General features: G+C 40.6%; 1 protein-coding gene across 1 annotated transcript in view; it reads right to left on the bottom strand.

Annotated features, from left to right (window-relative positions):
• The window catches only part of SPTA1 (spectrin alpha, erythrocytic 1), a 100,946-nt gene that overhangs the window by 60,876 nt on the left and 25,917 nt on the right, over window positions 1-14,153 (bottom strand). The window contains exons 17-25 of the mRNA XM_027840081.1: window positions 13,177-13,299; window positions 11,654-11,871; window positions 10,010-10,102; window positions 8,216-8,350; window positions 5,819-5,970; window positions 4,725-4,911; window positions 3,224-3,325; window positions 1,909-2,000; window positions 25-169 (exon numbers count right to left, since the gene is read on the bottom strand). Of these exons, the coding sequence (XP_027695882.1) occupies window positions 25-169; window positions 1,909-2,000; window positions 3,224-3,325; window positions 4,725-4,911; window positions 5,819-5,970; window positions 8,216-8,350; window positions 10,010-10,102; window positions 11,654-11,871; window positions 13,177-13,299 (1,247 nt within the window). The remainder of the gene's footprint in view (window positions 1-24; window positions 170-1,908; window positions 2,001-3,223; window positions 3,326-4,724; window positions 4,912-5,818; window positions 5,971-8,215; window positions 8,351-10,009; window positions 10,103-11,653; window positions 11,872-13,176; window positions 13,300-14,153) is intronic.

The following is a 14,153-nucleotide window of genomic DNA, read 5'->3' as shown; positions in this document are numbered from 1 at the left end:
AAGTGAGAACATGAGTTGGCTTACTTTTTCTCCAAGAGGTTCCAGGTCCCTCTCAAAAGCATCATGGCGACGCTGAAGTGCCTGAACACTGAACAGATCTGAGCCAGGGTCTGCAGCCTTCAGGGCCTGACTCTTCTTCTCAATGCGTTCTTTGGTATCCTCTGCATCTCTGGGGAGTGGGAGAATGAGGAGCTCAAAAAGGAGAGCAAGCAAAAACCTAGCAAAGTTTGGGTTTATGCTATGGTACTACAAAGAGTTAACCTATCCTGAGGAGAAATGCATAATTAACGCCCCTCCCCCTGCCACTGCTTATTGTATGAAATATGAACTCTCCTTTGGAAAGCTTCTTACCATCTCTTGGGATCTCAGATTTAAAATTGGAAGGGACCTAAGAGGTCATCTTGGTCAACCTTCTTATTGTACAGATGAGGAAACTGAGGCTTGCCCCAGGTCACACAAGTAGTAAGTGGCAGAGCTGAAATTTAAACCTGGATCTTCTAGCTACAAGATCAATGCTCCTTCCACCATAGTACACTGAGCCTTCCCAAGTGCTTCTCTCCCAGGAAATGATCACAGAACAGTAATTCAGAGTTTAGTTCTATTCCTGATTCTGACACTAACTAGCTATGGTCTTGGGCAAATCACTTAACCACCTTGAGCCTCTATATCTTCATCTGCAATATGAAAATAATAATGCTCATAAGGTTGTAAGGAGTATATGAGATGATAGTGTATACACATTGCTTTGTAAGCCACAAAGTATTGTATTTGTATTATTAATTGTTATTAATCAAATGAGATCTTTTTCAAGCACTTAGCACAGTGCTGCACATAGTACTGGTGCTTAATAAATGCTTCTTTCCCTCTCTTCCTTCTCCTTCTTATTATAATTACCATTGTAGCTATTATTATTAGCTGTTATTATTGTTGTTAAAGTAAGGACATTTGATTAGATGATTTCTGCTTTCTGCTTCAACATTCTGATTTTATAATTCTCTCCTCTCTGTTCATCTGTCCCAAAGTGTCTCCTTGGATCTTACTACTCTCTTTAATAAGCATGTACTAATTGTCTTCTATTTATTTATAGGGCATTGTGTTAGGCACAAAGGATACAAAGACACAAGAGATATAGTGCCCTACCCCGAGAGGCTTGCAGTCCATTCAGCAATAATGGATAGATAGATAGATAGATAGATAGATAGATAGAGAGAGAGAGAGAGAGAGAGAGATGGAGATATGCATATATGTATTTATACACACATATATACATATATATGCACAGACAGACCCATGACAACAGATTAGATAGATGATAGAGATATACATACATACATACACACACACACACACATATACATAGATATGCACAGACAGTTCCATGAAAACGGATTAGAGAGATAGATAGATAGATAAAGTATAGATAATTAACAGTGAAGTCAGCGTGTACTAAGTTCCAGCTGAGTATTGCAGATTCAAAGTACTAGTTGTGTGGACACAGTGACTATACCCCTGTGCTTCTCCTCCTGTGGTACTATGGGATCAAGAATAAATAAAAACAAATGAATCCAGTGTCTGAAATCACTGTAAGAGCCCTTAAAATAAAGTGATTTCCCCCCCTTTCCCCTTGAAGACAGCTGCAAAGCCAGTGTGGTATCTGGCACCCTCTGCTGGCAGCTTCCTGAAATAGACATTTGGTTTTCAACTTTCCCTCTATATTTTTTCCTGTTTCCTGAGACTAACAGATCACAGAGAGAAAAGAGATACTAATAGTTGAGAAAGTGATGTTAATAAGTGAGAAAATGATGCTATGGAGGGGATAACTACTGTCTTATGAGGAGTTTCCTTTGGAAGTCCCCAGTCAATGCTACTTTCAGGATTACCTTCAGGATTAAAAAATGAAGTCCTTACCTGTGGAACATTTGGACAGCATGGGCACTGCCCAGCAGCAGGCGCTGCTCTTCTGCAAGTCTCTGCAGGGAGTCCCAGCGGGTATTTAACTCCTAAGAGAGGGAAGACAAACTACATTTCAGTTCAATCCTGTGAAAATGAGCTGGAAAATAAATAGAGTTTGATGTATGCTTCTGTGTGGGGGTGGGGAGACGGAAGAAGAGGGTCTGATTATCACTATTCTCGTGGTTTTCTCTTCCAGAATCAAACTCCCTGAATAATCTCTGTGTTTGAGTCTCCCCTTTGTTATGGAGAAATATTCTCTGACCATGGAAGATACAGAAGTCTCTTCTTATCCCTCCTAGACATCATTTGATTGCAGAGTTGAGCTAAAATTCTGGGAGAATTTGCTGACCCTGTATTCAAGGCACTCAACTATAAATCTCTGAAAAATGCATGGGAAAATATTATTGGTGGTAGGTAGAGTTCAATATTTTACCCTAAGAAAAATTCTGAATCTCTCTACAAAGATAAAGCACAGGAAATAAGTGGATATTCCCTGTAGGAAATATGTAGGTTTTTCTCCATTCTTCCTACAAATATAGAGAGAGTTGTCTTCTGCAGCTTTATAACAGCTCAGGTACCCAGCCAGAGAATCAAATGATAACTTTTTGGTTTTATTCTAAACACAGATCCAGGTCAATTAGTTTTCTTTTTAACTTTCCCCTCCCTCACCATCCTTTCTCTTTCAAAACCTGGAACAAAAAGTACCTTTTCCACCAAGCCTGCTTTGATTAACATCATCCCATTTGGATCACTCTTATCTTAGATTTATGGACTATATTTGCACCTTCTATATCTGCTTTCTTTAGTGAATGTTCTTAAATCATGTCATGCATGTACGTTCAACATGTTCAAAATGATCAATCAGGCTATGGACTCTTTGAATGCAAGGCCTCTAGCTATGGGGTCTTTGGCATGGTGGATGCTTTAGAAACACACTTGTTTGAGAATCTGCTTTAGTAAATTCAGTTTAACAATGGAGAAATCAAAAATGGGTTGGGCTTCTTCTTACTTATCCTGAAATGACTCCCAGTCCTGCCCACTACCATTATCCCAATCACCATCAAAGCTAATGACACCTAGCCACCAGCCAGTGCTACCCTAGCTCCAAGCTGGGCCCCCCCACTTTCCCCATTTCCTTGATTGTCCTCTGTACAATGAAAATGAGTGAGATGGGGAGAAATAAGGACACAAAAGAGCCTAGTCTGGATGAAACAGGAAAAAGAGCAGAGAAAGGAGCAAGGATCAGTAAGAAGAGAGTGACATCATTCACCTGCTGGACTTCAGCTCCTTGTGGAGTCAAAAGGTCTTCCAAACGAAGATCATCAGCCACCTTGTTAATGTCCCTTAGTCGAGGTTCATTGGACTTCAGATTCTGGAAGAAAACAAAGAATGAGGGTATGAAGTTACTCAAGGAGAAGAGGTATGGCCCTGTTTTTAGCTTTATCCCTTCCCAAGGGTCTGCCCATGTGTAGACTCATCTAGGAGAAAGATAGTAAAAGAAATTGATGGGATGTGGACCACAAGGAAGTACAAGCTAGTAGGGGCTTAGAGATTACCTTTAGGTCTTATCAGGAACTCAGACTTCCCTCTTTCTCCCTCAGCTCAGACTTAGAATGATTATCTACAATCTTGCTTCTCAAACTGGGGATAATGACCCCCTAAGAGGCCTGCAGGAAAGTTCCAACGGAATTTCAGGAACTTGAATTGCTGAACTACAAAAAGTGTTTTGTGGCCAAGTCAACAAGCGTTTGTTAAGTGCCTACCAAGTGTCAGGCTAAGTGCTTAGTTTGAGGCATACAAAGAAAATTTTAAAAATAGACCCTGCTGTCAAGGAGCTCACAATCTAATAGGGAGAGACAGCATGAAAACAAATATTTCCAAACTAGATAGAAACATGATAAATTGGAGTTAATTGGAGAAGGAAAGGAATCATATTACAGGGACTAGAAATAGCTTCTTGCAAAAGGCATGATTTTCAATGAGGTTTGAAGAAAGCCAGGGAAGCCAGAAGACAGAGATGAGGAGAGAGAGAATTCCAGGCTTGGAACACATCCAGGAAAAATGAGCAGAATTAGGAAATGGAATGAGGAACAGTAAGGAAACCAGTTCATATACATTAAAGAGAATAAGGTGTAAGAAGAATGGAATAAGTGGGAAGGGGCCAGGTTATGAGGGCCTTTAAAAGTTAAACAGGGGGTTTTATATTTGAACCAGGAGATAATAGGGAGTGGAGTCACCAGACTTTATTGAATTAGGTCATGGCATGATCAGACCCTCACTTAAGGAAGGTAAATTTAATAGCTGAGTGGAGATTAGACTGGATTGGAGAGACTTGGAGCAGGAAGACTGACTCAAAGGCTACTGCAGTAATCCAGAGGTGAAGTTATTGAGGTCCTGGACCAGGGCAGTAGCAGTGTCAGAGGAGAGAAGAGGGCATATGGAAGAGATGGGACAAAGGTAGAATCTGAAGGATTGAGAATAGATTAAACATGGAGGGAGAGAGAGACAGACAGACAGACAGAGACAGACAGAGACAGAGAGAGAGAGAGGGAGAAAGAGAGAGAGAGAGGAAGCCTTAAAGCAATCAGAATGAATGAATGGTCCATCTATTCTTGGTGTTGACAATGCCTATGAAATGAACTGAGGACCTTTCTGTAGGGAAGAAATGGTGTGTGTGTGTGTGTGTGTGTGTGTGTGTGTCGGGGGGTTCAGAGGGAGACAATGGGAAGCCTGGGGAAGGTTGCCAGGTATAAAGATTGCTCTCTTCTCACCGTCTGGAACTCATCAAACTTTTTCTGCAGCTCATGGACATCTTCTAATTCTACCCCAGTGTTTTCTGCTTTCTTCTCTCGGATCCAGTCCAGCATATCTCCTGCCTCGTAGGCTAGCAAGAACTCCTTGTATCTCTGTAAGAGGCGGCGCCGACGTTCTTCTGCTCGCTCCAGGAGGGAATGGTACCTGGGGAAGGGGAACAAACAAACAAACAAAAAAGGTGGTGACAGAGGTAAGAAGAATCAAAGAAAAAGAGAGGGAAAGGTGAGTTAAGAAAGAGAAGGTAAAAGTGAAAGAAGAAGACAAAGAGGGAAGGACAGAAAGGAGAAGAAACAGAATAAATGGCCACTGTTACATACAGTCAAAGATGATAAAAGTACTTAAATAGTAACTAGCTGACATATATATTATATATGTATATATATACATAGGACATATATATTATATATGTATATATACATAGACACATACATGTATCATATATCATTTTCAAAGTATATTACATAAATGATCTCATTTGAGTCTTACAACAACACTACAAGTATGAGACTATATTACAGGTGTTATTATCACCATCTTCTAGAGGAGGAGGAAATAATTAACCTAAGAACACACAGCTAGTAAAAGAAGTAGGTTTTGAATCTAGGGTTCCTAGGATTCAGAGAGTCAAACCATTTAGCCACTATCCCATGATCCTTCATTACCTTAGTTAGGTCTCCTGCAAAACACACTCACAAGACAACACCACTACCACCACCCTGCCCCACGTGCTTCTTGCCCCAAATTAAGCTGCTGCAGATGTCAACTCTATCTTGTGTTGTATGCCAAAGACCCCTGAGCCACCTAGAAGCACCCTTGAGAACAGGGCCTGGCTTGCCTTTTAAATTGTATCCCTCCCACTTAACACAATGTTTGGCACATAATAAATAGTCAGTAAATGGGGTTTTGTTTGTTTGTTTTAGTTCGTTGTTAGAAATAAGGCCCAGAGTGGAATACTGCTCCTCAACCATATCCAGGATAGGCATATTAGATACAGGTATGGAGTCATCTCTGCCCACTTTCTGATACTTTATCTCAATCCCTCAAGTCTTACTGGTTTTCAATTTGTTCCTGGCGCTGGGCAATGTCACTTGGCTCCTCTCGTCGCCGCCGCTCAGCCCGGGGGAGCTCATCCCGGGCCAATCTCCTGACATACACAGCTGGAACAAAGCCCTGGTGATCATCAGCTTCTACCTTCCACCAGTCCTGGAAGAATAACAAAATCCCACACATAGCTCTTAACAAAAGTGACCAAATGGGACATAGTTGGAGAGCATCCTAATCTCCAGCGACAGGCAGAATCTATTAGCCAGGGTAAGCAAAATACAGTTGAGCATTTGCCTACTCTTTTTTTTTCATTTTTCAAAGAGTTCAAGAGGGGAGTTGGGTGGAATACAATGGAATCATGGAATTTCTGAGTTTAAAGGGAATGTTTACATTTCCACTTGAGTAATAATCTTGTCCACAGTATTGACAAGTGGTCTTCAAGCATCCACTTGAAGACCTCTAGCACTGGAAAAATCACTACCTTGGGAGGCTGCCTATTCCACTTTTGTATAGCCCGAATTCTTAGGCTTTTTTCCCCCTTTATATTGAGTCCTTTTGATTCTGCAGCATATACACATGGTTCCTAGTTCTTCCCTTTAAGGCCAAGAACAAGTTTAATGCCAATTTTGTATGAGAGCCCTTTAGATACTTGAAGATAGCTGTTATGTATACCCTGAATTTTACCTTCTCTAGGTTCAACAGCCTTAGTCCCTTCAACAAATCTTCTTGTTGCATGGTTTGATGTCTATTGATCATGGTGGTGATCACTATTCAAATACAATCTAGCTTGTCAACACCATTTCTAAAAGTCCTTATGTGGCTTAGGTAACTGGAAACTACCCTGAGCTGGGATTAAACCTCATAGGAATAAGACAAATCTGTTGTTAGATCTTAGAGAGAGTCTTCCACAAAATGGGGCAAACCTGCTGGTGGAAGGAAGGTCAAATTCCATGAGGTAGGGCATTGGGCTAGACTTCCTGACACCTAAGGCTTATAAGACTAATGATGCAACTAGGATGAGAGGCAAAGGAAAAGGTCATTAGCCAGCTGCTTTTCATTTTCCCCAATATCCTAAGAAAATGTTGGTTACTGTATCTTTACACTTGTGTGAATACTCTCTGGAAAGGTCCTACCCTGAGGCCCAGAAATTTAACTTTTGGTTGATAAATTAATTTGTTTCCTTGAGGAAAGTGTTGTAAAATGTATGCTCTCATACACATAAAATGTCTGTATGGTCAACTAGATCATCTACTTTGTTTGGTAGAAAAGGAAAGTCACTTGTCTGAGGCCACTTAGCTGATTAGTGACAGAGTTCAAACAAGAACTTAGTTCTTCTGATTTAAAACCTAGGTCTCTTTCTAGGTTCATGGGACCTCTACTCACCATTTAAATTCAGCCAAGGACCAATGGCTCAAATTTATACAGCACAAGATGTTTTCCTCACAATAATCACAAAGCAGGGAGAATAAGTTTTACTATCCCCATTTTATGGATGAGAGAACTGAAGCTCAGAAAGGTTAAGGGAGACATCAAGAGTCACACAGCAAGTACGAAAGGCAGGATGTGAACCCAGATGCCCTGGCTCTAACTCCATTGTTCTTCCTACCACTGTCTTCTTAGTAAATCCCAGACCCTTCTGTTCCTCCTTCCGTCCTAGAGATTTGTGAAGATGAATGAATATCAGTTACAAAAACCCTTCAAGAATAAATAGGAATAGTGACTGGCAAAGCATTTCATTGGTATAAGGTAATGGGGTGGTGGGGCTGGGCAAGAAGGAACAAGGGAGTTCCTTCTGCTAATTCAGGTTAACAATTTATAGTCTAAGAGAGTTGTCTAAGTATTAAGCAGATTAAAATATAAATGGGAAATGTTTAACAAAATAAATAAAAACACAAGGTAGATAATGCTAATTTGTGGTTTTCTAAGTCAATATGGATCACAGGGAACCATTTTTCTTTGAGTTTGATACCACTGGCCTAGAACACTGAAAGATTAAGTGACCTGACTAGGGTCACACAACCAATATGTGTCAGTAGTGGGACCCAAATCCATGTTATCCTGGTTTTAACATCAACTCACCAACCATTACAATACACTAACAATCTCTTGAAAGAAAATACAAGATAAATGTCCATGTATCATTTCAAGACTCATTTCTTGAAAGGATATCAGGTTGGGGGAGATGAAGAATTGGAATAAAATGTAAACCCTTTAAGCAATCACCTGTTACTCCCTACTATCCAATATGACACCATGGAAAAACAGAGACATGGAAGGAGATAAAGGAGTAAAGGGATTGGAAAAGAGAAGAAGAGAAATGGGGGCTACATGATTCACCAGATGAGCTGGTGACTGAGGGACCCTTAGGTCTGAGACTAGAAGAGATGAGGGTTAAGCATGTCACCTTGTTGATGGAGCTGAGAAGAGTTAATACATCATCTTTCTTCATGGTGACTTCTCTGAAGCTCCTGGCCTGGAAGTCATATAAAGCTATGACCCGTTCTTCCTGAGCAGCCCCTTCCACAGGTGCAGCTTGTTGCTAAATGTGATCCAAAGCCAAATAAGTTTGTCAAAAGATGGAAGTGCTTCAAATCAACAAACATTTATACAGTGCCTACTATAGGCAAAACTCTATGTTAGATATAAAAAAGCCAGCATACAAAGACAAAAAAGAAACAATTACTTCTCCTAAAGAGCTTATATTCTAATGTGCCTGTACCACACAGATCTAGCCAGCCTTATGGGCAATTATTTTATTTCCATTCATTTTGTCTCATCAAAATCCAATCCCCTCATCTCCATACCAATAGCAAATGTAGTGTAGAACTGAGGTCATCAATAAATTTCTCTTTTTTTGACCTGAATCAAATAGTCATATTTATCTGCAAAGTAGGATTAGACTTTTATTTTGTTTGTGGAGTAGGATTAAACTTTCAACCAGGTGTTATCAACATGGAGGTCAATAAAAAATTCCAAGTCATAGTGACTGGAATCCTCCATTTCTAATAGCTGTTTGGTGATGACAGTATGAATAGAAAAGAGCTCATCTCCACCTACTGGTCATCTCTACCCCCCCTGACTTTTAAATTAGTATGTTCAAGAATTCTGGGTTCTCAGCTTTGTGGTAGAGGGAGAATGGGGCATGTATTTTCTGAAGGAAGGAGAGGTTGTTCAGATCTAAGATGAAAAAAAAACTTGAGAAGATAAGGTAAACATTGTAAAAGATATCTTTTATTTATCTTTTATACATATCATCTTTTTCTCATGGCAAGAGACTTTTTCTATTTCCTACTTTTACCAGGCATTTAGGCATTCAGAATGCAGGTGGGAACAGAGACTGTCCTCTGGAACAACCATGTCCCTACCCTTCTTAAAAATTCTCTTCAAGACTAACCTTTCCCCAAACTTCCCTGCCTCACTCTATTTGCAGCAATCGTACAATTATTGTATCTTCTCAATGCATCTTTTTATGGTCCAGAGGGTATTCATTTAGACTTATTTCTATGCAAACTCTGTGGTCCAGAGCACAGAGGTGGGCACATAATGCTTGCTCAATCAGTGCTGGTTGACTCATCTTGGCTTGTTTGTCTCTCAGTCATTTTTTTTATATTTATGTCCTTTGAGTTCCCATCTCTCCCCTTAGGCTGGGTTCCTTATAGGCAGGGACCGTATTGTTTTCTACCCCTGAACAAAGAAGGAGCTACTGAAGGAAATACAGAAGCTCAGAGGTCAAAAGAACCCCAGAAACCGGCTAGTCCAACCTACATCTGAACTAGATCTGATCTGCAATATCCCTAGCAAGAGGTTATATCCAGCCTACACTGGGAGGCTTCTCAATGTAGAACCTGAATATTTTCAGAGGAAGCCCATTCCACTCGGGGAAAGTTGATTTTAAGAAATGTTGTCTTTGTGTTATTGGGTCTAAATCTGCCCATACAATTTCTATCCACTTGTCTTGGTTCTGTCCTCTGGGGCTGAGGACTATAGAGCTAATATAATTCCTCCTCCATATGGCAGCTCTTTGAATATTTGAAGGCAGAGCACATTACCCTTGGCCTCCATCTTGGTGGAGGAGTTCCAATGGCATTTGGTACCAGGTGCTCTGTTGCTAGTGACAAATAGGACCCAGTAGTCAATAGAACCCATTTTGCTCATTGGGAGGACAGCAGATCCCCATCATCCCTCACCTCCCACTTACCCGGCATGCCTCTGCCTGCTCCCTCAGAGCCTGCATGCTGGTTTCAAAGGCATTAAGATCTACCAGGAAGGCTTCATGCTTCTTCAGAAGAACCTAGAAACAAAAGAAAGTTGTCAGAGGGAGTCCAGGGGCTGCAAGAGAGGAAAATAATGTGTTCATGGGACAGAGGAGAGGTGATGGGAAAGGGAAGGAGGGAAAGCTGGACTGCCAAAATTCATCATAATCCTCAATATATGATTCAGAGTAGTAAATTACAGTTTCAACATATTTTCTTCAGTTTTAAGTATATTCAGATGAATATAAGGACTTCATAAAAATGCTATGGGACAGCTAGGTGGAGTAGTGGATAGAGCACTGACCCTGGAGTCAGGAGGATCTAAGTTCAAACCTGGCCTCAGATACTAGTAGTGTGACCCTGGGCAAGTCACTTAACCCTTATTGCCCAGCCAAAAAAAAAAAGAAAGAAAGAAAAGGAATAATCTGGGGACTTTAGCATAGGACCAGGATTTTTTTTGGGGGTGGGGGTAGGCAATCAGGATTAAGTGACTTGCCCAGGGTCCGGCTGGATTTGAACTCAGATCCTCTTCACTCCAGGGCCAGTGCTCTATTCACTGAGCCTCCTTAGCTTCCCCCAGCTCTTAAAGACACTAAGGAAATTTTCTTATGGCATCGTAGATATAGAGCTAGAAAGAATCTCAGAGGCTGTTAAGTCCAATCCCCTCAATTTAAGGATGAAGAAACTGAGTCAGACACATTGAGTGTCACATTGCCCAGCACCACCCAGCTAATAAATAGCTAAGACAGGATTTGAATACAGGTCTTCCTAACACCAAATCCAGTACCCTAACCACTACACCATGCTGCCACTCAAACAAAAATAAACAAAAAAAAATCCTTCTGAAACTCAAGGCTTTTTAGATCTTCAATCTGACATACTCCCAACCAAGTTATTTCAACAGCCTTTGGAAGAAAGCAAGGACCTTTTAGGAGAGTATGTTAATTTTAAGAGACCACCAAAGATTCTATTGATTCCAAGGTATTCCCAAATATATAAAACTAAACTAGATTCTTTCCAGATCTCCAAAGAATCATTGAATGTTACACTTTGAAGGAACTTTAGGAAATCATTTAGTCTAAACCCTTGATTTTCCAGATGAGAAAACTGAGATCTAAATCCAGGGGTATACTGGAGCCAGCTGGAGTCATAGAATCATAGAATCTATTGTTAAATTTTCAGGGTGAGAATTTGCACCTTCGAAATCAGCAAAAGCTATAAATCAGGTTTCAATTTGTTGTTTTGTTAATTGTCTGGGCTTAAGTGATGGAGAAAATGTCAATAACTCAGATTAAATCTCAAAATGTACCTGCATGCATTATATTTTCTGAGGGAGCCAGTTGTAAAACCAGTTGTTACCAGCCTTGCCTAGAATTAGCCCTGCCTAGAGAAGGCAAGCAATTAGCCAAAAGTAACATGCATAGAAATAACAGAACTAAAACATGAACACATGACTTTGTGGTCCACATCTACTGTTCTTTCTATTATCTATGCACTGGATTCCTTAGGGCACTTAAGAACTGAATGACCCACATGAGGAGATTGGTTCCATCTAGTTGGAGTTCCCTGGGCTCTCTGTTCTAACCTACCCCAGCAGCTTCCTCATCAGCCCCATAGTTTGGGTTGTCCACAATGGGCTCCTTTTCACGGATCCAGGCCTCTGCTTCATGTAGATCTGCAAGGTACTTCTGGAACTGTACGTTGTCCTCCAGGTCACGCTGTCGCTGGGCAGCCCGGGCCCGAAGGGACTCCATGTTCTCATTCAAACTCTTGACCCTAGAGGCTACATCATCTGCAGCAAAGTGCCCTGTAGAGCAGGGTGTAGGGAATATTTGATGGTTCCCTTCCCACCTATACAGATAGTCCTAAAGTATATTCAAGAGTGAATTAAAAAAAAAACAAAACTGTAAGGAGATCATCTATTGTGTAAACACAAGGTGGCATAAGTGGTCACTGGAGTTGTAGGATGGAGGTAGTGTTGAAAGGGTTCTTGTCATAAGGCTCGAGGATAGCTAGGCATGAGTGAGCCTCATAGATTCTAGAAGGACCCTCAAGTATGAAGAATGGGAAAACTACAGGAATCATCACAAGTCATCTTACCAGGGTGGGATGACTAGGAATCTTCTCAAAAGTCTTTGGGAGAACCTGATCTTTTGGAAATTGGCAAGTGAACAAGAAAGGCCTACTGACTCGATTATGGATAGAAATAACTGCTCTAATGTGCATTAGTCAGACCATATATGGAATATCGTGTTCAATTCTGGGCCAGGCATTCTTAGAAGAACTCTGACAAATTAGAGAAAGCTCAGAGAAGGATGACCAGGGTAGTTAACAAATCCAAAATCTATATCTTGAGAAACTCCAATGAAAAGGGAATGCTTCATCTAGAGAATAGGATGAAGATCAAATAACTGCTTTAAAAAATATGAAGGTATATAAGTCAGATGAATAAGGTAAGAGAGTTATTCTCTCCTGTTCCTTACTCTAAAGGACAGAACTTACAGAGAGATTAGGCTCTAGGTAAACCCAAATGACCACTTCTATATATTTGAGACCATAAATAGAAAATATGAGATCAATTTAAGTTAATGAAAGGGAGAAAAAAAACTTTTAAATAATTACTGTTGTATTACAACAGAATGAACTCTTCACTGAGAGAAGTACTTAAGTAGAGGTTGGATGATCCTATGTTGTGGATACAGTAGAAGAGATTCTTACATTGGAGGGGGAAAGGAAGAGGATAAGCATTTTTAAGTACCTATTAAGTGGAGGCACTGTGCTAAGAGCTTTGTAATATTATCTCATTTTATCTTCACAACAACCTTGAGAGGTAGGTGTTATTATGATCCCCAGTTTAGAATTGAGGAAACTGAGGCAGATAGAGCTTGAATGACTTGCACAGAGTCATACAACTGGTAAGTGTCTGTGGCTGGATTTGACTCAGGTCTTCTTGACCTAAGTCCCAGAGCTCCAACTACCGTACCACCTAGTGGCAGATATTAGGACAAGAGATTAACTCAATAACTTCTAAGGTTCCTCCCAACTCTGAGGTACAAAGTTAGCCCAGAGAGCCCTGGCTCAATGAGGATGTGTCTAGCCTCCATCACCATACCTTTCTCCACCATTTCGTTTCCTTTTTCTGTGATGATGCAAATTCGGGGTTCATGACTGGCAATGTCAGCCAGGATGACTTGGTGCCTATTCAACAGGCTCTGAGAAGCAATTAGGTCCTTTCCTAGAAAGAGAAAAATGGTTCTTAGACTCCCAATTCACAAATCTTCAAGTCCTTTCATCTAATAGGGAAAAGAAAGAAGATCAAATGGACTTGATCTAGAACTCCCTTCACTCTTTAACTCCTGGGACTAAAAATTCATCCAAAAGAACCTCTGCCTGGTGGCTAGGTATCCTGGGAACTGACTCATCCATCTGGATGGACATCATACAACTTCACTTAGTCTCTTTCCTCTTACTCCTCTGGAACTTATATTAATTACTTCATAAAAGGAAAGGAGCATTTATCCCTCATTCTCTCTGTCAACCTGAGGAAAAGATCACTTCTCAAAGTGCTTCCACTAAGTCCTTAGTCCCACACATATGCTTTTCATTTCTTGTGACCCTCTTGGTTTAGACTTTCTGCCCCAACTAAGTAAAGTGACCAGGTTTATGCCTATGCAGTTTTACCCTTTCTTACCTCCAACCTTATGCTACTCCTCTTAGCCAAGATTTCCTGCCTGTTTTCCTCCATACAAGCCCTCCTACCCTGCAAGACGTATTTCTCCAGAAATAACCCTACATAATTCTAATAATTCTAATCCTTCAGTCTCAGACTCAAACCCACATTTTACCCCCATGATATTTATAGCTAATGTGTATACATCCACATTTTACATATTAGGAAACTGAGGTCTAAACACATGAAGTGACTTATATAGAGACATACAACTTGTAAATGGAAGTCAAAACTAAGTCTCCTGATTTCAAGATCTGGAGTCACTCTACTTCAACCTAGCCTTCCTCCTCACTAATCATTGGCACGTAATATTCTCTCTCTCTCTCTCTCTCTCTCTCTCTCTCTCTCTCTCTCTCTCT

Source organism: Vombatus ursinus, unplaced genomic scaffold (assembly GCF_900497805.2).
Source record: "Vombatus ursinus unplaced genomic scaffold, bare-nosed wombat genome assembly UNPS02014838.1, whole genome shotgun sequence".
Taxonomy (NCBI): Eukaryota; Metazoa; Chordata; class Mammalia; order Diprotodontia; family Vombatidae; genus Vombatus; species Vombatus ursinus.
The sequence above is the reverse complement of the archived record's forward strand: the minus strand, read 5'-3'. Positions and strand labels throughout refer to the sequence as shown.